Genomic DNA, 24,066 nt, shown 5'->3' with positions numbered 1-24,066 from the left:
AAGAAAATCTAAGCCCCAACAAGCATAAAATCATACTATCCAAGGACAGGATAACAAGGGCAGAGAGAAAGGGGTAGACTGAGCTGAAAAGAGCTGGATTTCCCAGGATGGAAGCATCGAGGCTGGTAGGCTCCTCGTGGAGAGAGAGGAGGAAACTCCTCTTCCCCAATTTTCCAGGATGGGGTAAACCTCAAGATCCTTGAACTTGATCCAAAGAATGGGAGTGATCCCGGCTGCTAATGACTGATATTTGACTTCCCACAGATCCTGGTGAATGGGAACGATTCCAGATCTAATCTATTTTGGATAAATATGATGTTTCTTGCACTTAAGTCTCATGACACAAATTCCTTTTTTTTTTTTTAACTTATTTATTTTTGAGAGACAGAGAGACAGAGCACAAGTGGGGGGAGGGGCCGAGAAAGAAGCAGACACAGAATCTGAAGCAGGCTCCAGGCTCCAAGCTGTCAGCACAGAGCCCGACGCGGGGCTCCAACTCATGAACTGCGAGATCACGACCTGAGCCAAAGTTGGATGCTTAACAACTGAGCCACCCAGGTGCCCCAACGAATTCCTATCATTTATAAATGTTTGGAGGGCACCTACCCTCTGTGCCTTTTAAGAAGCCCTCATCCATACCTGTGCCTTTTGCCCTGCCCCAGGTGACTGGACAGTTAGGTTCTCTTGCCTTCTACAATAGGAATTCAAGAGACAGAGAGAAGTGGCCAGGAATTGTGAGCACACAGCCAAGAGGCCATGGAGAGTCAGGGCTGGTGTGCGTGAGAATGAGTTCATGTTCTGTGCGAGGGAAGCCTGAGTGAGTGGAGGAGGCTGGCCAGGAGAGAGAAGACAACAGGAGAGAGAAATAGGGGCAGAGATGACAGGAATTTGATGCCTCTGGAAGGCGGAGGAACCCCAGCGCCTCACTTTCTAATCCTAGCGCTGGTCGGCTCCTGTGACGTCTATACCTCATCCATGCTCGTGACGCACTGTGAATCCACTCGTTCATGTGTTTTATATGGAACGACCTCTTACTGAAGCTGACTTGAATGGATATCTGTGTCTTGTACCCGCAACGCTGTCATTTTATGACTTAATCCAAGTAGGCTGCAGAGCTACGCCTGTATACACTGCAGCCCGAGACTTTTCGTCTGAAGTAACCAGTCTGATTCTCTTGACCTGCCCGCACCTCTGACTTTAGAATGTGATATAATTATTTGCTTAGAACAGCCTAGCCTTGGGGCACTTGGGTGGCTCAGTCAGCTGAGACTCTGACTCTTGATTTTGGCTCAGGTCATGCATGATCTCACGGTTTGTGAGATCGAGCCCTGTGTTGGGCTCTGTGCTACATACAGCCTGCTTGGGATTCTCTGTCTCTCTCTCTCTCTCTCTCTCTCAAAAGTAAATAAGCGAACACTAAAAAGAGGAAGAGGAAGAACATTTTAGCCTTAAGGAAAAACAAAGTAGGACCTGACAACCAAAAGCCAAGTCCTGTGGAATCGGTGATGATGGCAGTGGCCATGATCTAGGCCTCTTCAGATTCCCAGATTGTCCTATGAAACTATTAGGTGGAAAATGAGCACAACCTAATTTCCATGCAGAGCCAACAATGCACTCCATACTCCCCCACACACAGATTTTTCTGAGTTGTCAAAGAACTGAACTGGGGCAGAGTCACATGACGGGCTTGTGTGCTGCAAACTTCTACACCATGGCCTCTGAGCGGGCTCGCTCTGAAGGCTTGGCACGACAACACTCAGAAACTTACCGCAACAAGAAAGCGAATTTTCTCTCGAAATGCGTATTTTACCGCGTTTATTCTGTTGCAGCACTTTTTCTATTCCTGTAACTAGGAGGGCTGAGTTTTGCCTGGGAAGCTGGGGAAAGGTAGTCACCAAAGCCACACTGGATGCCCTTTGTAGAGCCCACGTCTATTCTCACAAGTGTAGAAAGAGGCCAAACATTGGTCTTCAGCCAATACCAGAGAAGAACTTTGGCGAAAGTTGGTCTCAAAATGCCAAATCTCCTCCGGGCCCGACCCGTGTAGTGTTCAGTAGAGGCCCGGCCCCCTCCACCCCTCCACCCCTCCACCCCTCCTTACCACTGGGGTTTTTTTGGCTGAAAGTTTGGCCCACAGTTTCACAAAGTAGTTTCTGTCTGTAACATCCAGGAAATCACACAAACTGGTGGCAGTGAGCTTGCTAGAAGCCTCTTCAGATTTCAGCTGGGGTGTCTCCACATCTGGGAGAGAAGGAACCAAGGTTTAAAAATCCAAGGCATGAAGTAAGAGAAGGGAACTTTCTGAAGGAAGAGAAATGCCTTATCTCTGGATGGGTCTAAAACACCGCAAAACCGAATATTGAAAGTCTGTGCATTTCAACCTGAAAAGTGAGATAATTACAGATATGTCTTAGAAAACAAGGTAATAGTTATCACTGAATATAATAAAGTCAGGCCACAGCACCTAGTAGACGTGCCCGGGAATATACTTAGTGCTCGTCAATGCAGGCATATAAAGGGCATTGAAGTAAACCTTGGCTCATACAATACCTTCTAGATATGTAACTGAGAAGTCACACTGATAATTACTTTCCATTCAACAAAATTCTTCTAAAGGGCTAGAAGAAAATAAAGCATGCAATGCTGAAAAGAAACTTAAAAAAAAGAATGCAATGGATACTGATGTGGTCACTGCTTAACAGAATTTACTCATAAATAATGCTGAAAGTTTCCTTTACAACATTAGAATGTCCAGCGACCTAGAATATAAAGCTAAAATTTTATTACCATTCATCTATAGAGAGCCCTAGTGTAAGTGCCTTTGGATATATACAAACATTAAAACTTTCAGGAACATTGCCTTAAAAATGCTAAAATAGGGGCACCTGGGTGGCCCAGTTGGTGAAGCGTCTCGACTCTTGGTTTCGGCTCAGGTCATGATCCCACCCTTCATGAGATTGAGCCTCGTGTTGGGCTCTGTGCTGACAGCTCAGAGCCTGCTTGGGATTCTCTCTCTCCCTTCCTCTTTGCCCCTCCCCCACTCATGCTAGCTTGGGCCTGTTCTCTTTCAAAATAAACTTAAAAAAAAAAAAGAAAAAGCATTAATTTTTTTAAAATCCTAAAATAAATGATTTCCACATGTCCACCGTCTGCTCTGAGCAGACGTGGGAAGTTCTCCTCACCCAGAGACAACAAAACACTAGATGATGTGTAACAAGAGACTTGTTTTGTACACATAGCGAAGCTGAGAAGCCAAGAAAGAAAAATTTCCTCGTGCTGGAGGTAAAGGTCCCAAGTCAGAAGAGTGGGAATCAATGCCAAGAAGTCGGAGTGCTTTGGGGACTGAGGGAGGCCAGTCCGTGTTCTTGAAGCAGAAGACCTGGGCTCTTTGATAAGGGGGGGAGCTGGAAAGGGGGCATCTGGAGGTTTTGGCCCACAGACCCAGGGACTGTGCTCGGACAGAGAGTCTCGCCTGGACCAGTGTCACCTGGACCGAGGGTGGAAACACCTGGGGGAAATCAGGCCTCTGATCCCGTGTTGCATGCTGGTATGGAATCTGAACTCGAACTCCTACCAAATTGTGTGGCTATCGTGTGCCAATAAAATAAGGAAAAAGCTGTTGCAGATGAGTGCAAGTAATCACGTAGGGGACGCTCAAGGTCCACACCCCAGCACCTGCCTCGAGTGAGAGAGAGACTCAGGAGGTGCAATGAATGAGCAAGTCTATGCCAGAAGGATTCGTCTTCTTCGTTAAATCTTCATGATGGAAAAGCCGTTCGATCCATATTTGTTGAGCATGTGCCCGACAGCGCTCTGGAGGCTGGGGATATAACAGTAGACAGAAGGTCCTGACCTGTGGGAATTATATTCTAATATTGGACACAAATAACACATCAGATAATGTCAGGTGCTAAGAAGTGCAACGAAGCAATGGGAAGCCAGATAAGGGGACAGAGTGAGAGATGGCATGATGGTCACAGAAGTCCTCTCTAGAGGAGCGACATCTGGACAGCGATCTAAAATCACAGGAAAAGCATTCAAGTAGCTGAGGCAAAACCATCTCACATAGAAAGAGGTGCTTTGTATAAGGACCCAGAAGCGTGCTTAACATAATTGAATAACAGTAAAAAAAAATCGACATGGCTGAAGCAAGAGGGAGAAAGTGGGGTGGAGAGGTTGGATCCTGTGTTCATTTAAAAGAAAGAGAGCCAGAGCCAGAGAGAGAGAGAAAGAGAGAGCGAGTGAGCTTGTTCCCTGATGGGACCCTAAGAAAGAGAGCATTGTGGAAAAGACCAGATGAATTTGAGAAAAGTTAAGATAAAAATTAAATAGAAGCTATATTCATTGAGGTAATTTCCACAAAATTATGATATGTATGTGTGTGTGTGTGTGTATGTGCGAGAGTGTGTACACACACATACACACAACATACACACAGGCACTTGCTCAAAATACAGTATTAGTGTCAGGGTTCCTTTTTCTACCTTTCTGAGAGGGAAGCAATCTGTATTATGGTGTGTGAACAAGTTAAGTTCAATCCGATGATACAATGTAGCTACAATTCAACAATATAATGGCTTTATGGTTTCTCAACGTTTTTTATTTATTTATTTATTTATTTTTGGGACAGAGAGAGACAGAGCATGAACGGGGGAGGGGCAAAGAGAGAGGGAGACACAGAATCGGAAACAGGCTCCAGGCTCTGAGCCATCAGCCCAGAGCCTGACACGGGGCTCGAACTCACGGACCGCGAGATCGTGACCTGGCTGAAGTCGGACGCTCAACCGACTGCGCCACCCAGGCGCCCCTATGGTTTCTCAATAATAAAACATTTTGGGTAACGATAATGTGTTTACATTCCTATTAAACTACATTGTAATGCCACCACTTTAATGACTTGGAACTCCTATAATGAAGAGTTCCATACAGTTCTTAAAGGAGTTTCTAATGTCTTAAGAGATCCTGCTTCTCAATTTAATATATATGTGTATATTACCAATGTCATAACACCTTGCAACAACTCTTCTTAACATAATCTTCCTCAAAGTATCTAAATTAAAGACAACCTTGAGGCAACATTAAATCTATATATACAGTCCATAAAAACAACCAAGTTCTTCAGTATAAAGGTTAATTTTAACACCTACAATGAAGCACAACTGAATTCAATGATGCATGACAGATTTTAAAGTTATTTTATGGATTAGTATCATTATTAAATGCAGGAAAATATAAATGAATTACCCGGAACAACCAGAAGTACATCTCAAATTAATTCTAAGTGGCTTAGGCCTTGTATTTAGACTTCTATCCCTTTGCAGTCAAGTGAATTAAAATAATTTGCATAAATTTTAAAAGAAGCATAGAATCCAACCTAAATAACAAATGCGATGGGAGCCATGTACCTCAGAATAAAGCATTTTGAGTATATATTTAGTATCATATCATCACATAGACTAAACAAGGGCTTTTACTGCATAAAAGAGAAAATTAAAAATGTTGATGATCTGACATTACTGGCACAGAGCCATGTCAAGAGTAATAAAATTAGAATGTGGGGATCAGACAGTGAATATTTTGAGAAACAAAAATCCCTATTTTAATGGCCAATTTTTCTACATTCATAAGATTACTTATAAAGCAAAACAACTAAGTCCTTTTCCTGTTCAAAAATATGAGACTAAACACTTTATAAAGGTTTTAACATTTAAACGAGACCTGGGGGAAAAAATGAATCAACACTAGAATTTGTCTCCTTTTGGAAACAATTAGAAATGCATGTCTTGGAGGGGCGCCTGGGTGGCTTAGTTGGCTGAGCATCTGACTTCGGCTCAGGTCATGATCTTGTGGTTTGTGGATTCGAGCCCCGCGTCGGGCTCTGTGCTGACACCTCAGAGCCTGGAGCCTGCTTCAGATTCTGTGTCTCCCTCTCTCTCTGCCCCTCCTCTGTTCATACTCTGTCTCTCCCTCTCTCTCAAAAATGAATAAACATAAAAAAAATTAAAAAAAAAAAAAGAAATGTATGTCTTGGAAATAGGCTTTTTCTTTCTAAAAAAATTGTTTTTAATGTTTATTTATTTTTGAGACAGAGACAGAGCATGAACAGGGGAAGGGCAGAGAGAGAGGGAGACACAGAATCTGAAACAGGTTCCAGGCTCTGAGCTGACAGCACAGAGCCTGACGCGGGGCTCGAACTCACGAACCGTGAGATCATGACCTGAGCCGAAGTTGGACGCTTAACCGACTGAGCCACCCAGGTGCCCTAATAGGCTTTAATTTTCAAACAAAAGTTCTCAGCCAGATTTCAGTATCATTCATCTTTTCCCCCCACTCAAATTGGTTTTAAAAAAATGTTTATTTAGTAACAGTGAGGGTATTTTTTAACAAGAATAATATATCCCTACCATGATTAAATACATACACATACATAAAATATAAATACTTGTAAAATCACTGTAACAGTCTCAATACGTAAATATGTAACCATAAAAAAGGCCAAAACCAAATTAAAGCAAAATAACCTGTGATGCAGTATTTATTTTTAATGAGACAGTTACATAATTTGTAGTGGAAAATTAAAGAAAATCTCAGTTCATTAGGAAGTATTATCACAAAAGTAAATGTTCTGAAAAAAGCGATTTTTCTAGGACAGAATTAAATCTTGAAAGTCTTGTCTATCTGTGCTTCCAAGAAAGGAATAAAAGCAACCAACAGAAAGTCATTTCACACGGTACCCATAATAATTTTCCATAGCAAAATAAGGTTTTATAGTAGGAAGCTACCATCCCAGTCTAAGGAAGTAGAGTAATAATGTTCATGTAAAATGAATATACTTATTAAGATATTCTAACAGTCAAGTGCTCTTTTCTTCAGTTTCCAATCAAAGGAATAATCAGTGACTTAAACAGGGAACAGCTTCTGTATCAGGACAAACCAAAGTATGTGAATGTGTATTCTCACCCAGAGAGAACGAGGTACAAAATAAAATGTTTCCTTACATTGAACTTCACACTTTCAAACCTCCTCAGTACAGCTGAACTAATGGACTCAGTACTTGCATCCTGTATTTAGAATGTCCTGATTAGAACATAAAACTGGGGTGCCTGGCTGGCTCAGTGGGAAGAGCATGGAACTCTTGATCTCAAGGTTTTGAGCTCCACGTTGGGTGTAGAGCTTACTGAAAGGTAAGTAAACAAACTTAAAATAAAACATAGGACAATAGTACCCTGAATTTCAGGGTTGTTTTTTTTTTTTTTAATTTTTTTAATGTTTATTTATTTTTGACAGAGAGAGAGACAGACAGAGCATGAGTGGGGGAGGGGTAGAGAGAGAGGGAGACACAGAATCCGAAACAGGCTCCAGGCTCCGAGCTGTCAGCACAGAGCCCGACGCAGGGCTTGAACCCACAGACAGCAAGATCATGACCTGAGCTGAAGTTGGGTGCTCAACCGACTGAGCCACCCAGATGCCCCAGGGTTTTTTTGTTTTGTTTTTATTGGATGAGTTTATTGTGGTAAGTTTCAAGAGTGGAAACATGATACATAAGATCTGCATGTGTATAGCGTTTGGGCAAGAGGAAGGAGAATCAGGAAATAGGAAAGAAACCTTCAGGGAGCTTGAATACACAGGAAAGACTTCTTCTCCTTTAAGTATGATGTTTGATGATGAGGCTGGTGATGGGACTTCCACCCAACTCCATGCTCCAGCTCCTGTTAAGTGCGAGGTACTTCCTGAAGGCTCATCCTTGAAGAACAACTCTTTCAAAGATGTTACTTCATTGGTCAATTCCTCTAGGAAAGACTTTTTTTGGGGGGGAGGGGTTTCTTCACTTTACTTTTCTTTGTCCATGGAAACTGAAGGTCTTTGGATGCAGTAGCTTGTAGAAGTCAGTCTTTGTCTCAACCCACTACAAAAGGCAAACAAAACGCCTACAGTCTGGTAGTCCATTTCTGAGTCAAATAACATGACAGCATTTACTGTCTAACCAAACTGAAACATAGAATATAAATGGCTTTGATTTTACCAACAAGGAAATAACAATAGTAAAGATAATAAATAACATTTATTAGCAGTGGGTGTTGTATGGAAGCTAATTTGACAATAAAGTTTTTTTTTTAAAGTTCATATCTGATATGAAAAAAAAACATTTATTGAGCATGTACGATGGGCCAGGTGTTATGAAAAGTGTTTCATGTGTGTATCACAAGTAAATTTCATAATAAACTCAGAACTGGTGTTTCCCTCAACTCACTTCTCCAAGCTGTGTGTTAACGCCCATGAATCTCTTGATCTGTTACATTTTGCTTCTTCCCAATATTATTCTAATTCTGTTTAAGCTCCTTAATTCGATCAAGGTTGTTTAAAGTTTTTTTTTTTAAAGGATTTTCAGAGAAGACCATCCTTTTTGCCAAATATTTCTGCCTACTTTGAACAGTGTTGTTAAATCCAATTCATGATAAAATGCTACTTAAAATGTTCTTCCCGCTTCCATGATAACACTAACACTCATACACACTCTTACTATATGCCAGACGTTGGTTTTCAATATATGAACTCATTCAATCCCCACAATAATCTTGAGGTAGGTAACGTTACTGTCCCTACATGAGAACTTTGTAACTTGCCCAAGGTCACAACGCTAGATTGTATTAGTGATGGAATTTCCAACGATTGACTGCTAGTGTCGATTTATGAATTCCTAAGGTTACAAACTTAAAAAAAAAAAAAAAAAAAAAAAAAGGCCTCCAGCTTTTGCTTATCTTTCCTGCACTCTCAAAACCAGATTTGGTGGTCTGACATCATTGATCTATCATCAACACAAAGAAATGGTTAGGCTTTTCTCCTCTTTTTTGAATGTCTGGTCAATAAAGAAAAGTGATTTCCAGAATTATGTCTTTCACATTGAACTAAGCTATTAATTAAATTCATTTATGAACACATCGTGCTAGGTAGTATATAAATAGTGCAATTATCTAAAGTGGAATTCGGGGCATCTTTTATGTTAACAAGATGATTTCAGGGTTGTCATGGAGCAAAAGGAAAGGGAGTCAGCTAAGTACTTAGTGCAGAAAACACTATTGATCGAGAGTTTTTTGGAGGTTTTTTTTTTTTAAACTTTACCTAAGAATTTATTTTTTTGCACATGAAGTTTGGATAACATTTTCTCTGGGGCCTACCACTGACAAAGACCAAAACTGCCAATACACTGGATCCTTGCTATTGCCCCAGAGAGAATTCCGCAGAAATCATGTCAACCCATCCCACTTCACGGGGAAGCATCTGGTTAACAGCCTCCAGGAACAGCAGCGGAGCAGAGCTCCAGAGACCTCAGGGTTTTCAAAGTGCAGGTTGCAGCCTGAATATAGAATCTATTTAGTAGGTTACGTATGACCAGCAGTTTGAAAAGTGAAGACTGAGGAGAACAGAAAATATCAGGGTGTATCACTGTAGTGAGGATGTTTTATATTTCTGTCTCCTACGTGCGTCTGTGTGTAGGTCGTGATATTGTAAAATCTATTCCCGGTTATGGATTTTGGATCTGAAAGTTTGAAAGCCACTGTTCTAATGAGTACTAACTGTGTGTGATTTCCTAGTAGTAAGCCCTGTATTCAATAAGAGAGACTGCTGGGTTCTTCAGAGCCAGCCAGAAGAGCCAGTTGTAGTAAATGGATCATATCAAAAAGGGAACCTTAGATTTTATCCAGTGCAACTAATCAACCAACATATGGAGGCTTCCTGTACAATTCCCAGCACAGAGCCCGTAAGTTCTAGAGAAAGCCTATTTGTTCCTTTGCACATGACTTCTAACTTCTAGAAAGTTCTTCATTACGCCAGATTGAAATAGAACATAAGGTTGCTATTTCACACGACAGATTTTCATATGTGTGAATTTAAATCTATATAACCTTTTCCGAATAAACACAGGTTCATAGACAATTTAGAAAATAGTAAACAGCATAAATGAGAAAATAAAGATGACCACTAATCCAACAACCCAGAGCCAACAACTGGAACCATACTGGCTATACCTCCTTAACCTACTTTCTCCGTAATCTTGGAACAAATATTGCACTCTTCTCTATATTCTTCTACAACATGATTATGATGGCAAATAGCATCCTCGCATAAGGCTATTCCAGAACTTTTTTCCATAACTTATTTTTACAAATCTCAAATGACTAGACTATTTCCAGATTTTAGTATAAAGACTATTTCCAGATCTCATTATAAAGACATTAACGATGCTTCTACATCAATTTCTTCCTGATGGTAAGTCTTAGATTAGAATTACGAAGTTAAAGACAGTCAAAATTTAAAGGCTCTGAGGGGCGCCGGGGTGGCTCAATTGGTTAAGTGTCCCGACTTTGGCTCAGGTCATGATCTCATAGTTTGCAAGTTTGGGCCCCGCATCAGGCTCTGTGCTGACAGCTCAGAGCCTGCAGCCTGCTTCAGATTCTGTGTCTCCCTCTCTCTACCCATCCCCCATTCACATGCTGTCTGTCTCTCTCTCTCAAAAATAAACATTAAAAAAAATTAAAGGCTCTGACAGATATTGTAAAACGGCCCCCCAAAAAGTTGCACCCATTTACTTTCTCCGTGATGATATGGAAAGTGTGTTTACCCTGTACTTCACCAAGAACAGGCATTAATTTGCTTTCCATCTTTGCCAGTTTGGTATTCCCCAAAAATTTTGTTTTAACTTCTAGAAGGAGTGGAAGTTACATACTTTTTGACATATATTTTGGCCATTTTTCTTTCCTCTTTTGTGAACTACCCAGTCATACCCTTTGCCCAATTCTCTTTTGAGGCTTGAAAATAACTGATTTAGTTCCTTACATAGTCGCAGATGGTTCTTATGCCCAATGGAACTATTATCTCTGTTGATCTGAATACTAGGTGCCAGACTTCCCTGAAAAAGCTAAAGATTGTATTAACTAATAGTGACTGATGCTTGCGATGCTTTTGTTTTCCCAGAGATCATTTTGCCAAGGAATATAGCAAATAGAAGTGATATGAGCTCTGTAAATGTAGACGGAACATGACAATTCTTAGACAACTTAAAACCAGAGGTTTCCATTACACTCAGAAAGTCAATACACGCAGTAAAAACCGCTCACCACGGAGGAGTTGATGATCTTCTTGACTCCCTTCCTCGGACTACAAACGCAATGCTGCCCAGCTGCACTGAACTGGGACACTTTTATATACTAACAAAACACAAAACTTAAACCATCATGAACCCCGCGAAGGGAGCTAGAGCTGCCTGTAAGTCAAACAAAGGGAAACTTGGCTTCTCATTTCCCTTTAGAACACTAATAAAAATGCAACCCCAGGGGCTCCTGGGTGGCTCAGGCGGTTGAGCGTCCGACTTCGGCTCAGATTATGATCTCACGATTCGTGAGTTGGAGCCCCGTGTTGGGCTCTGTGCTGACAGCTCGGAGCCTGGAGCCTGCTTTGGATTCTGTGTCTCCCTCTCTCTCTGCTCCTCCCCTGCTCACACTCTGTCTCTCTCTCAAAAATAAATAAAGATTAAAAAAAATAAGAAAAAAAATGCAACCCCAAATGCTTAAGGAGACTCAGAACCAGTTGCCCACGGAGGAAACCTAGTATTTTTCTCAAGTTCTCACCTAAGTGAGTTATTGGTGGGTGTCTCTGAAATGCCCCAGTTACAGCTCATTAAAAAGGGGTAATTAGGGGCGCCTGGGTGGCGCAGTTGGTTAAGCGTCCGACTTCAGCCAGGTCACGATCTCACGGTCCGTGAGTTCGAGCCCCACGTCGGGCTCTGGGCTGATGGCTCAGAGCCTGGAGCCTGTTTCCGATTCTGTGTCTCCCTCTCTCTCTGCCCCTCCCCCGTTCATGCTCTGTCTCTCTCTGTCCCAAAAATAAATAAATGTTGAAAAAAAAAAAAGGGGGTAATTATCCTTATTTTCTACCTCCCTTTTACCATCTGTCCTCCTCCTGGGTCCAATCCAAATACTTCCTCAATCTGTCCATTCCTGCCACAGTGCCTTATTTCAGGCCCTTACCACCCTGTTAGGACTATTGCAATAGCTTCCCAGCCATGCTTCCTACCCTCTGTATTGACTACCTTAAATTTATCCTCTATACCAAGTCTAGACACATGCCTCTAAGATAAAAATTTAACTATTCAATGGCTCCCCCTTGTTAGAAGATCAAGTTTCCAAGCTCGTTAGCATGGCGCAAAATGCCCTTTGGATCTACCAATATCTGCCGCTCTCCTGACATCCAGGTCCTTACAAGAAACGCTGTGCCTGCTCTTACCACCATGCTTAAGCACACGCTGTTCCCTCTTCTAAGAAACCACCACTCTGTCCCATCAGTCTAATTTTGCAACCTTGATGACTTAGCTGAAAGAGGACCTCCTCTTGGAAGTGTTTTCTGATCCAATTCTCACGTCCCAGGCTGAATCCAGTGTCCTTTCTTGATATCCTTATGCCATTCTGGAAAAGTTAATAAATGGGTTTGCCTGTCTATTGGACCCTAAACCTAGCCCAGCAGGCTGCGAGGCCTCCTAGTGTCCTGATCACATGGTGTTGTAATTGACCCTCTTAGGTCTCCCTTGACAAAAGAGCTCCTTGAAGTGTCCTTATCATCCCACTATGTCTAGCAACTATCATCGTGTCTGGCACATAGTAGATGCTCAATCAACATTTTGGATAACTGAACTAAATAAAAGTTATGACGTATTAAAAAAATTCCTTATTACTGTCATCTTTGACAAACCAGATAAATCAAATGGTAATCATTGGTATAACAGAGGCTTTTCCAAGAGGATTTCTGCATCCTGGATTTTAAAAATATCAATGTCCTCTCCTGAACTTGAAATAATATTTGGCGTGCATACGACAGTGTGGACACGTACCTCGTGTATATGATAAGAACCATTTCTACAGGCATTTAGTCCTCAAATTTTTGTATTTTCTAAATACAGGATGCCAAACACAGTTTAGGATGCTGCTACACACATAGTAAGCGCTCATTAAATATCTTTGCAACTTTTTAGGAGCTAAACCTTGGGTTGGCTGCTTTGGTCGCAATTACCGTCTTCTGGGAACGTAGCCTCCGTATACCTGACAGGGGGCGGGAGTGCCTGACGGTTACATGTATGTGACCCTGTCTCTGGCCAGAGTAGATTAATTTAAGAATATTTAATTTAATTCAAGCCAGGCCCATCTGTCTTTCGCTGAATTTTTTTTAAATTTCAGGATTAAGGAACATGTAAATTAATCCTTTTCTAGTAGTGGGAGCTGCCAGATGTAAAACCAGATGTAAAATTTGAGAGGTATTGGCAGCTATGTTCCCAGCCATGAAACAGAAATGAGAAATGACGAGAGTCCAGTCGGTGACAGAAAATACTGGAGATGACAGGAGTCCGGGTTGTTCGATAACTTGTCCCCACTCGGAGGCTCTGGTGCACCTCCGTTCTCCCCACGGTCTGCTGGTACGAGATTTTCCACTCCCTTCCAGTAGATTCCCGTAAGCTGGCTCAGGCTGGATTCCTGTCCCTTGCTGATGGTATGAGTCGTTAAAGAAAAAGTGATTCCCCTGAATCTTCTCCCCAGGAACCCTTTTAACTGATTCAACCGGGTGGTTTGGCATAATGAAGGCAGGGGCTAATTTACATGAGGTTCCTGTTCGGGGAGAGAAGGAAGGTATTCATTTTGAAATACATTTCAAGCAAAAGTAAGTTTCAGGTAACCCAAGACAACGCAAATCTGAAGCTCTCATCAATCACGGTGTCATGTGCGTAAAGAACTTGCCCCTCTGCCCTTTCAAAGACGCTCACAAATTAACTGTGGGTTTGGAATCTTTGCGGAAGTGACAAAGACCCAGAAACTGCGAAGGCTCCCTTTCTCGGAGCTCTCCTCCCGGACCCCTCGAATATGCAAGCGGCATGTGAGAATGTTCTCATCTAGAAGTGAAGTTTCCTAATGAGTAACACAAAACGTAATGGCCACACGACATTGCTTCAGCCAGAGTCGGCACGCATACTGGAGTTCATAGGAGTGTAGACACAAGGGCTCCCCGCTGACCCTAACCTTCAGGACCAGCTCTCCAGCTGGCACAGGGACACGACTGGCCGGTGGTTCCCACTCTAGGGGCTGCCCTTCCGGACTACAACGGCAAGCCACAGGAAAGGCACAGAAACGCACAGACTAAGAACCCAGTGGCTGGGACGGTGCTGGAGCCCACCCCCACGCTTACTGAGCGGCTCCGGGGATGGCTTAAACCTTGCTGCTCTGGCTGCCCCGAGCTCGCAGCCTCCCCTTCCGGCTGCCCGGCTCCTCGGCAGACACCTGATTCTGGGCTGCGGCAGAGCTTCTGTCCTTGGGTGCTCCCCCGTGTTTCTCGGTGTGTTTCTCCTTGGCTTGCCGCCTGGAGGCACCATCCCTTTGGACAGAACTCTCTCTGGTCTGACTGGGCCTTCGATGGGCTTGGGTCTCTCTGACAGGCTGTTGGGTGGGGGCCTGCTCTGGGGAGTCCAAAGACAATTCTCTCTTCTGAAATCTTCCCCTCGTATGAACCTCTTCTCTTCTCCCTGGATGCTCCCTAGGAGCAGGATCATCTGGTCTTGACTCTACAGAGGACATTGCACTCCGGAGAGGACCCCTGTGCAGTTGCCTGCCCCTGAGGGTGGCTTTATTTCTTTGAGATGATCCTTCAGAATGCTTTTTCAAGGATGGCCCTTTTTTGGACCCAGCTACCTTTTGAACCAGGTCATCTGGGGGGAGGCTGGCACGGGCCTTTTCCCTGGAATAATGCACCTTTCCTTGTTTCTCTTCTTGGAACTGGGGATCCGTAGGCAATGGTTCAGTGTGGGGTGGCTCAGGAATTTCTGGCACGTTGACTTTTCTTCTCTGGGTCCCCTGAGGACTCTGAGGAGGGCTAGGGTTAGGGTGATGGGGTACCTTTGGGGGAGTCGGCTTACTCTGGGATTCTGGCTGCAAGGCTGTCTGATGGCTTCTAGGTGGTACCTTTTTCGGATGCCCTGGTCCTTTAATTGTCTCTCTTTGGATAGGGAGCTTTTTTTCCCTAGCTCCTGTCCGCTGCACCGGCTCTTGGTTTGGGGGTAAGGCCTGCACATCTGAAATCTTCTTGCTGGAGGAGCGGCCTGCTTTGGGGGCCTGCCTTTCCTTTGCAGGCCTCAAATCACGGTGAGCCCCCGTGTTGTGCGGCAGCTGCTGTTCGGAGAAGGGGGTGGGAATGTGCGGGAGCCTAACCACCCGAGTCCCCTCTTGCTCGGGGGGATCGGGGGCGGGCTGCGGTGCATGCTCCTGGACGGGGGGACTGATAAGAGGGAGTTTCACCTCCCTGACCTTTTCTTCCTGGACTTGCTGAGGACTGTGGTCCTGATGGGGACTCAGACTTTGTGGTGGTTTGGAATGAGGAGGGCTGATGGGAGGAAGTTTACTGGGGTCTCCTTCCTGAGCTAGTGGAGGCCTCGACGAGGGAGTCACGGTTTGGTCTGAGGCTGTTCCGAAAGCTTCCTCCCTGCTGGGTGAGAGCAGTCTGGGTGTGGGCCTCCGACTCTGGAGCGGGGCGAGGACCTGAGGCTGGGGCAGCCTAGTAGGAGCCAGCCGGCTTCTGGGGAGCAAAGTCATTGGGTTGTCCCTGCCCTGGGTCTGTTCGATATCTGTTGAGTCCTGAGGATGTGGCACTTCTGGGTAAGGAGTGCTGACCCGAACAAATTCTGCCTTTGGGGATCCCTCCACTGGAGGTTGCTGAGAATCTTCCAGAGGTGGTCCCGGTATTTTGGCCCCGTTAGGGCGGGAAGGGTCTCTTGGAGGCTCATGATGGGCACCGTCGGGTGGCAGATTGGCTGACTCAGTTTCCTCACCCTGGGTTCTCTGGGGGCTGAGGGATGTTGGGTCGGACTCCCGTAGAGCCTCAGATGGCGGAGGGAGAGCGAGGGTGCCCTCGGCCTCCCCTGACTCCTCATCCTGGTCTGGCGGAGCTCTGTGCACTGCAGACGGCTCAGGGTGCCGACCCTGGTCAGGGCGCCCTTGGGAAGGAGTGATGGAAGCCTGCCCTATGTTACCTGCTTTCACCTCAGATGTCCGAGACTCGTTTTCAGGGAGATTCGTAGTTACGATTTGTGAAGAAGGATCCGATTGTTGAACACCCCCTCCCCTCTGGTCGGGGGATAAGTCTCGGGCCTGCGGGGCAGGCTCGGCACTGACACGGCTGCTGGGAGAGAGCACTTGGTGGGCGGCTCCCTCCTGAGTCGGCCCTTGGTCCTGGGAGGGAGCTGCGCTCTGATTTTCGGGGGCCTGTGCACGAATCTGCATTCCAGGGTGATGCTCGGTTAACTGGCCATCCGCCTGCAGCTTTGCCAAGCGCCTTGGGGATGGGACCAGGTGGGCGGGCACCCCAGAGGGGGTCTTCTTGCTAGAGGCAGCTCCTGCTTTAATATAAAAAGAAGTTAGCTAAAGGCATCTGAACACATACTAAGTAACCATGCAGCTTTAGAAAGAACAAAGAATATCTTTTCCTTCTCGGATGCGCATAGGCCCCTGGAAAGAATAAAATGACACATCCAGGAGCACCGTCACCGTGCCTTCCCCTTGGGGATACTAGGTGCCTAGACTCCTCTTACTTAGAACTTGGAACCACCGTAGTCAACCGAAATCATGAGCTTCAATAAATAAACATAAAGAGGCTCATTCACAGAACCAAACCTTACATCCAGGGCTGAGAGTGGCAAGAACAATCTTTAAGTGAATGGGATTTAAAATTTTCACCACCTTACGTGCCACTGCTGCTTGTGGGGGTAGAAACTAGAGGATGGACATCTGAGCCGGGTGAAGTCCCGCTTGTGTCCTTGTTTAATGGCAGTCCCCTTCAGGAAACTGAGCTCCAGGAAGAATGATGCCAGTTTACCAATACCTAGGAGGCACGGGAAGCTGGACGGGCACTTACTTATGACGGAAGCCCTGCCATATTCTGGTGGCCCCTGTAACATCCTAGCCCGGTCCCAAGGACATGGCTCCGAAAGGCCACTGGTCAGAGGTGGCACACCAGTGTGGAACGGCTTTGACGAAACTAGTCCCCGCTCACTCTGGGGGGAGACCTGATACTCAGAGGCTGCAAACCAAGTCAGACCTCCAAGGCCACCCAGGTGGTCCATCCCCAGAAGCGAACCAGGCTCCTGGCCACTGTTCCCCTCTCCTCCAAGAAGCAGGATGACAGCTTGGAATCCTCTGGGCCCTCACTGAACCTCCTAGTCTGGGCATGGACCCTGTGCCTCCAGTTGAACCACACTGTCTGTGGAGAGGGGCTGGGGAAGAGTGGGGACAAGGAAAAGCTTGCTTCTTGGTGGGGTTTCTGTGGGGCTGCCCTGCTCATCATTCCCGTCTCCCTAGTTTATGACAGTCATAAGTTAAACACAAATTTAGTCAAGAAACAAGGTCAAAAAAAATAGAAGAACAGTGAAAATATCTAGAGTTGGCAAAGTCACAGAGACGGAAACAGATTAGAGGTTACCAGGGGGTGGAGACGAGTCATTGCTTAATGGGAATAGACTTTCTGTTCAGGAGGAATGAAAACTTTTGGAAACAGGTAGCCATGATGGTGGTTATGAAACATTGTGCATGTAGTCGAGGCCATTAAGTCATACACTTAAAATGGCTAAAATGGCTAATTTTATGTGTTTTGGGTTTTTTTTTTTTTACCACAAAAAAGTAATTTAAAAAAACAGAAAGGTGTAAGAACAACAAAATCCAATGCTAAAGGCTCTTTCCATTTGTAAGCCCTCCCGGTTTCCCAGGATCAGACATATAAGGATTTTTTCCCCCATTTTTACAATTTAACAACTCACATCATTTGGCAAATGATACCCTGCTCTTTATTAGAGATAAAGGCACCACTTACAGACTAGTAAATTGCTCAATTTCCCCGTTTGACTCATCATCACCATCGTCATTTTCCTCCATCATTAGTCGGAATTCTGAATAATGATTTGCAAATATAATTTTATTTTATGATCTCTATAGCAAGAACTCAGGGTGGCTTTTTAAAAGCTTTATTGGAAGCACCAAATAAATATTCCAGAAATAGGTTGTATAAAGACAAACGGAGGGGAAAGACATCCCTGATACTGAAATGTGAATAGAGTGAGTTTTTTCTTTTTATAAAAACTGTATTGTTTGCTCAGGATTTTTTTAGTCTTCATGCTTTAGAAATGAGTATTATGTGAATTACTATGGGGAAAAGAAGATCATCTGTACCAAGGTTGATAAACATTTCTAATTAATGGTATATCTCAATATCTTGAGGTTTTATAATCACTCTGTAGCTCAAGTTACTATTTTGTACGTGTATCTAATGGAGAAGCAATGTATTATTCCGAATATCTAAAAATATTTTTCAACTGGTATGATACAGGATTCCTGCTTCCTTGAAAAAAATGCCATTGGCCACCAAATTTCTATTTGTACTGGAGTCTAACATAAAGACAGTCTAAGCTAACTGGGAAAAACCTCAGCAAATTCTAAAATATTCCGTAATATTTTACGTAGCTGGCTTTGTTTTTTAGAAATGGGAATTCGGGGCACCTGGGTGGCTCAGTCAGTTGAGCATCCGGCTACTGATTTTGGCTCAGGTCACAATCTCATACTCATGAGAACCAACCCCCTGTCGGGCTTTGCACTGACAGCATCTCCGCCCCTCTCTCTGCTTGCTTGCTCTCTCTCTCTCAAAATAAATAAATCTAAAAAAAAGAAATGGGAGTTCGGAGTGATTTCTCTAATCAAATTAATGATCACTGGCAAAATTTTGAATACAAAACTAAGGCTTCCCATTTCTGGTGCAATTTTCTAATCGCTTGGACTGTCTTTCAAAGAATTCTTTTTATTTTCTTACCTTTGACAGCTCAATTATATATTGAAAAATATTCCACTCTACTAAAATGATCTTTTCTTGTAGGGGTCCCATTTACATCCACGTAAGTAATGTATGTCTTTACGTAAACCTACCTAAACTACAGAACTTGAAATCAGAGTGACCCAGCCCAGAGCAGAAGCAAGATAGAGGGGTGATCCAGGCCTGTGGCGGTGACCCTGCTGGGGCTCTGGTCCTTCTCAGGGAGTCCTGACGTCATTTCCAGGAGGTTATGGTTGGGCCCCGCTCTGCTGTGGGGAACCTGTGAACATCTGGCCCGTCTCCACGGCACGCACTTCAGAGCCCAGAAACTCAAAGAGGCCACTGGCTCTCCTCTTGAACCACTAGAGATCCTTTAACAGGTTACTCCTCATTAGAATCTTTAAATACTCACTTGAATAATGTCCGGACTTCACAAAGTCACTTTATGTGCAAGTTTATCCTTTTTTTTTTGAAAAGCTTATTTTTGAGAGAGTGTGCTAGCAGGGGAGGAGCCAAGAAAGAGAGAGGGACAGGGGGTATGAAGCAGGCTCTGCACTGACATCAGAGAGCCCGATGTGGGGCTCGAACTCATGAACCATGAGAGCATGACCTGAGCCAAAGTCAGATGCTTAACTGACTGAGCCACCAGGCACCCTGTGTGCAAGTTTATCCTTAAACCATTAAGTGAAAAAGGTAACTTCCTCCACAGATTAACTGTTTAAATAAAATGAGGTGTCTGGCTACTTGACACATTATTTTCCAAAACACTAAACCTGCCAGGAAAACGGGGGTCTACTGAGGCCAGTGAATTGATACATTAATTATAAACCCTCACATCTACTCTTCATTTAAAAAAATTTTTTTTTAATCTTTATTTATTTTTGAGAGAGAGAGACAGAGCGCGAGCAGGGGAGGAAGAGAGAGAGAGGAAGACCCAGAATCAGAAGCAGGCTCCAGGCTCTGAGCTGTCAGCACAGAGCCCAACGTGGGGCTCGAACCCATGAACCGAGAGATCATGACCTGAGCCGAAGTCAGACGCTCAACCGACTGAGCCACCCAGGCGCCCCTCTCCCATCTACTCTTTAAAGCTGAGACTCTATTAGTTGATAACTGAGAGACCCAGTTTCCGTTATTAAATGTATCGGAGAGGGATAACGTTTTAACAAGCTCTGTAATTCATACTTCTCATGAAATCGGACAGGCCTAACCTAATTGGTCCAAATAAATGAAGTTTCATTATACCCTCTACAATGGCAGTCTGTCTTCCCATGCACACATGATCTGGTCCACTGATCTGCAAACGGCACCTGTCCCCGAGAACCGGCGTCCTGGTGGGTGCAGAGATGGGAGCACTGGAGCCCCACTGGCTGTGGAGGCAGAGTCCCGATCAAGCGCCACAGCTCAGAGGCGCCCTCCGTGCGACTGACTGACAAACACCCTCCCTCAGGTACTCAGAACTGGTCGGGCCGGGGAATGACTCGTGCTTATCTAAATCCCCGAGGGGCTGATTTCAAAGCCAGAACCCCAACTTATTAATTTACAATGGGAGATGGGTCTGGCTCCGGGATGGGGTGGAGGTGGGGGGTTCTAACATAGGAGACAGCCCCCTGACAGGGACAGGTCCACCCGGGGGACCAAATTAAAGATCAGAAGGTTGCTGGGTTAGCAAAGATTTAAAGCTGAGAGTATGATTTCCCCAGGAGAAACCTCCAATCCGGCTACCAAAGCCTCACGAGATGTAACGTGCACCTTGCCGGGCACAGCTTTCTAAAGGACCGGTGCCCGATGCCCGATGCCCGATGCGGAGATGGGAGCAGTGCTGGGTGAGCACGCCGACGTGCTCCTAACCGAATGTCCCCTCTTCTAGCCTGGGCACAGCCCTCCGCTCCCCCACTAATGCCTGTCTGCACACAGGGCACACTTCACTCAGGTTCTCTCCAGGCAGTAAGTTGTCCCCTGGTCACCTGTCTCCTATGAGACACGCGGAGGGACAGCCTCGCTCTGTTTGTTACCTGCCGTTGTTACCAGTTTCACACTGACCTCATTCCAGAATTCCAGGGGGTACCTGACCTGACATGAGTGTGTAAGATTGCAAAACAGCACAATTAGTTTGAACGCTGGCAAAATCACGGCCTGGCCTGCCTCAACCTGGCCAGGATACAACGTAGCCAGCAAAATCCTAACTGGGCAAGGAGTCACAAAGGCTACAGCACGAGAACACAAAAAGTTGCAGAGTATCTGCCCAGCAAGCAAGGGTCTCACATTAGCATTTTACAGTATTTGCTCTGTGAATGCACCTCAGTCCACTGGGGGAACTGTTTTTATTATTATCAGTATGGTGGTACAAACACACAGACATAAAGTTTGCCATCTCCACCATTCTTACCTGGACAGTTCAGCAGTGTTAAGTATATTCACATCGTTGTGCAACCAATCCCCAGAATTCTTTTCGTCTTGTAATTGTGAAACTGTGTAGCCGTTCAGCAAGGACACTCCGTTCTCCTCCCTCTCCTGGCCCCTGGCAACCATTCCATTTTCTGTCCTGATGGATTTGACTCGTCTAGGTCCCTCATAAAAGTGACATCAGATAATATTTGTGGTTTTCTGTGACTGGGTTATTTCGCTTATCAGACTGTTCTCAAGATTCATCTCTGTTGTACCAGATGTCAGAACTTCTTTCGTTTTGAGGGCTGAATAGTATTCCATTGTATGTATAAACCACACCGAGTATAGACCCAGAAGTGGAACAGCTAGGTCATACGGTAATTCTATTTTCCATGTGTTGAGGAACCATGACATTGTTTTCCATAGGAGCTGTACCATTTTACATTCCCAGTTTCTCCACACCGTTGCCAAGACTTACTTTTCTATCATCTTTTCCTAGTAGCCATCTTGGTGCGGGTGAGGTGGATTAGGGAGAACCTTCCAAATGCACCTCAAAATACTCATGCATCAAAATTCTAAGTTAGGGCTTTGGAATTGCTGGATTCCAAGGAATCGTACTCCTCTACAGCCTATGTCGTTCGCTGCACGTGCTCCGTGAGGCAGGTGGGGAGCATTCACTCCGTCTAGCAAGACAGTCCGCCGGAGCTCAGAACAGTGAACCAGCTTGCCCAAGGGAGTGGGTGACCAGCCTCGCCTCCTCTGACCACACGCGTCCACCACGCTTTCTGGTACGACATTTTGAGGACCGTGGCAACGCAAAGGAAAGGGGAAAGAAATCGACCAGACTGCCACAACGCTCAATACGAACCTGCCGAGCAGAACACCGCCTCAGCTCCCTAAGGTAGCCAAACTTCTGGAAGGCTGAGTTCTGAACCCGGAGGCTGATCCTTATGTACCATGAACCTCTAAGTCACTGGCCAGCATGTCCCTGAAGGACAGTCCCCTGAGTTCCACTATGGCCACTGAGACAAGTAGAGGGACAGACCCGGAGGGCTGATCCACACAGCTTGTTTGTGGGGACAATCACACCGCAGGAAGTGTAGGGATTCAAGAGTTAGAACCAGCTTTAGCCTGGGCGATGAGCACCCACAGAGCAACTCACAGATTTGTTCTCCTCTCCACGAAAACAAAAAGTTCTGGCACAAAAGGGACAGGGTAGTACCTGTGGTTGGAGCCAAATCCTTGGACGTTTCCTCGGACAACCCAAGGTACTCTCTGATGAGACGACTCAGCTTTTGGTAGGCAGCATCCAGATCATCTACAGAAAATGAGAGAAGGTACTTTTAAAGCAACAGAATCATATCTAAACACAGTCGATTTGCCACTGTTGGTGGTAATGATTTTTCAAGCTCCCTCTAACTTTATGACTATTGTCGTAGGCAGGATTCTAAGCCCCTAATGACATGTCCCCTTCATATAACTGCCTCCCGTGAGCAAGGGCAGAACCTGTGAACATGAAGAGATATTACTCCCGTGGTCATGTCGCGTTAAACGGCAAAACAGATTTTTGCAAATGGGATGAAGGTTACTTATCAGCTGAGTTTGGACTAGTCAGAAGGAAGACTACCCAGGTGGACCCACTCTTTTTTTTTTTTTTAAATGTTTATTCATTTTTGAAAGACAGAGAGAGCACAAGCAGGAGTGGGGCGGAGAGAGAGGGGGACACAGAATCCGAAGCAGGCTCCAGGCTCTGAGCTGTCAGCGCAGAGCCCGACGAGGGGCTCGAACTCACACACCATGAGATCATGACCTGAACTGAAGTGGGCCGCTTAACCGACCGAGCCACCCAGGTGCCCCGGGCCTACTCTTAATCACATGAGCCCCATAAAGGAAGCCAGTTTCCCGGTAGTAGAAGAGGAAGGCAGAGGCTAGAAGCATGAGGAGAGTTTGATGTGCCATCACTGGCTTGACGACAGAGAGGCCCCGTGTGTAGGACGTGGGAGCAGCCTCGAGGATGGAGGGCAACCCCTGGCAGAGAGCCAACGAAAGCAGCAGGGCCCCCAGCCCCACGGCCACAAGGAACGGCAGTCAGCCAGCAGTGAGATTATACTCTGGAGCAGATCCTCCCCCAGTGACCTTACATTTCAAAAATAAAACCTCGCTGAAAGTCACTGACCTGCATTGATCACTGCGTCGAAATATCCTGGAAACTGCTGATTGATTTTAACATAAAGGTCCACTCTGGAGACAGCAAATTCAATCTCTAAACGACTGAATAATCCTTTTCTTCGCAAGTATCCTTCATATTTTTCCTTGTTCATGGGCACCACCAGGATATATCGAGGCTCAAAATAGGAATATTTCAAACTTCTGACACCCTGTTTGTTTAAAGAAAAGGTAATAAATTAGAAACAGATATACAGGGGCGCCTGGGTGGCGCAGTCGGTTAAGCGTCCGACTTCAGCCAGGTCACGATCTCGCGTTCCGGGAGTTCGAGCCCCGCGTCAGGCTCTGGGCTGATGGCTCAGAGCCTGGAGCCTGTTTCCGATTCTGTGTCTCCCTCTCTCTCTGCCCCTCCCCCGTTCATGCTCTGTCTCTCTCTGTCCCAAAAATAAATAAACCTTGAAAAAAAAAAAAAAAAAGAAACAGATATACAATTTAGGTATCATTTTGGAGACATCTGACAACGTTGGCATAATAAGTAGTCTTACATTGAAGGACTTATTTGTATTATTAGCTATTATTTTCCTGTAAATGTCTCAAAGTTGGATTATTCCCCTTTGTTCATCAGGGGATGAT

The 24,066-nt window shown here is 45.0% G+C and overlaps 1 protein-coding gene across 2 annotated transcripts in view; it reads right to left on the bottom strand.

Annotated features, from left to right (window-relative positions):
* Positions 1 to 24,066, bottom strand: part of LRGUK (leucine rich repeats and guanylate kinase domain containing) — a 108,759-nt gene that overhangs the window by 23,308 nt on the left and 61,385 nt on the right. Inside the window, exons 14-16 of one of the 2 annotated variants that reach the window (XM_045495685.1) lie at positions 23,444 to 23,645; positions 22,490 to 22,585; positions 2,102 to 2,241 (exon numbers count right to left, since the gene is read on the bottom strand). In XM_045495685.1, the coding sequence (XP_045351641.1) occupies positions 2,102 to 2,241; positions 22,490 to 22,585; positions 23,444 to 23,645 (438 nt within the window). Of the gene's footprint in view, positions 1 to 2,101; positions 2,242 to 11,865; positions 16,427 to 22,489; positions 22,586 to 23,443; positions 23,646 to 24,066 lie in introns of those variants that run through there. The other variant, XM_045495684.1, reaches the window with a different exon arrangement.

Source organism: Leopardus geoffroyi, chromosome A2 (genome assembly GCF_018350155.1).
Source record: "Leopardus geoffroyi isolate Oge1 chromosome A2, O.geoffroyi_Oge1_pat1.0, whole genome shotgun sequence".
Taxonomy (NCBI): Eukaryota; Metazoa; Chordata; class Mammalia; order Carnivora; family Felidae; genus Leopardus; species Leopardus geoffroyi.
Note: the sequence above shows the minus strand (reverse complement) of the source record. Positions and strands in the feature narration are given on the sequence as shown.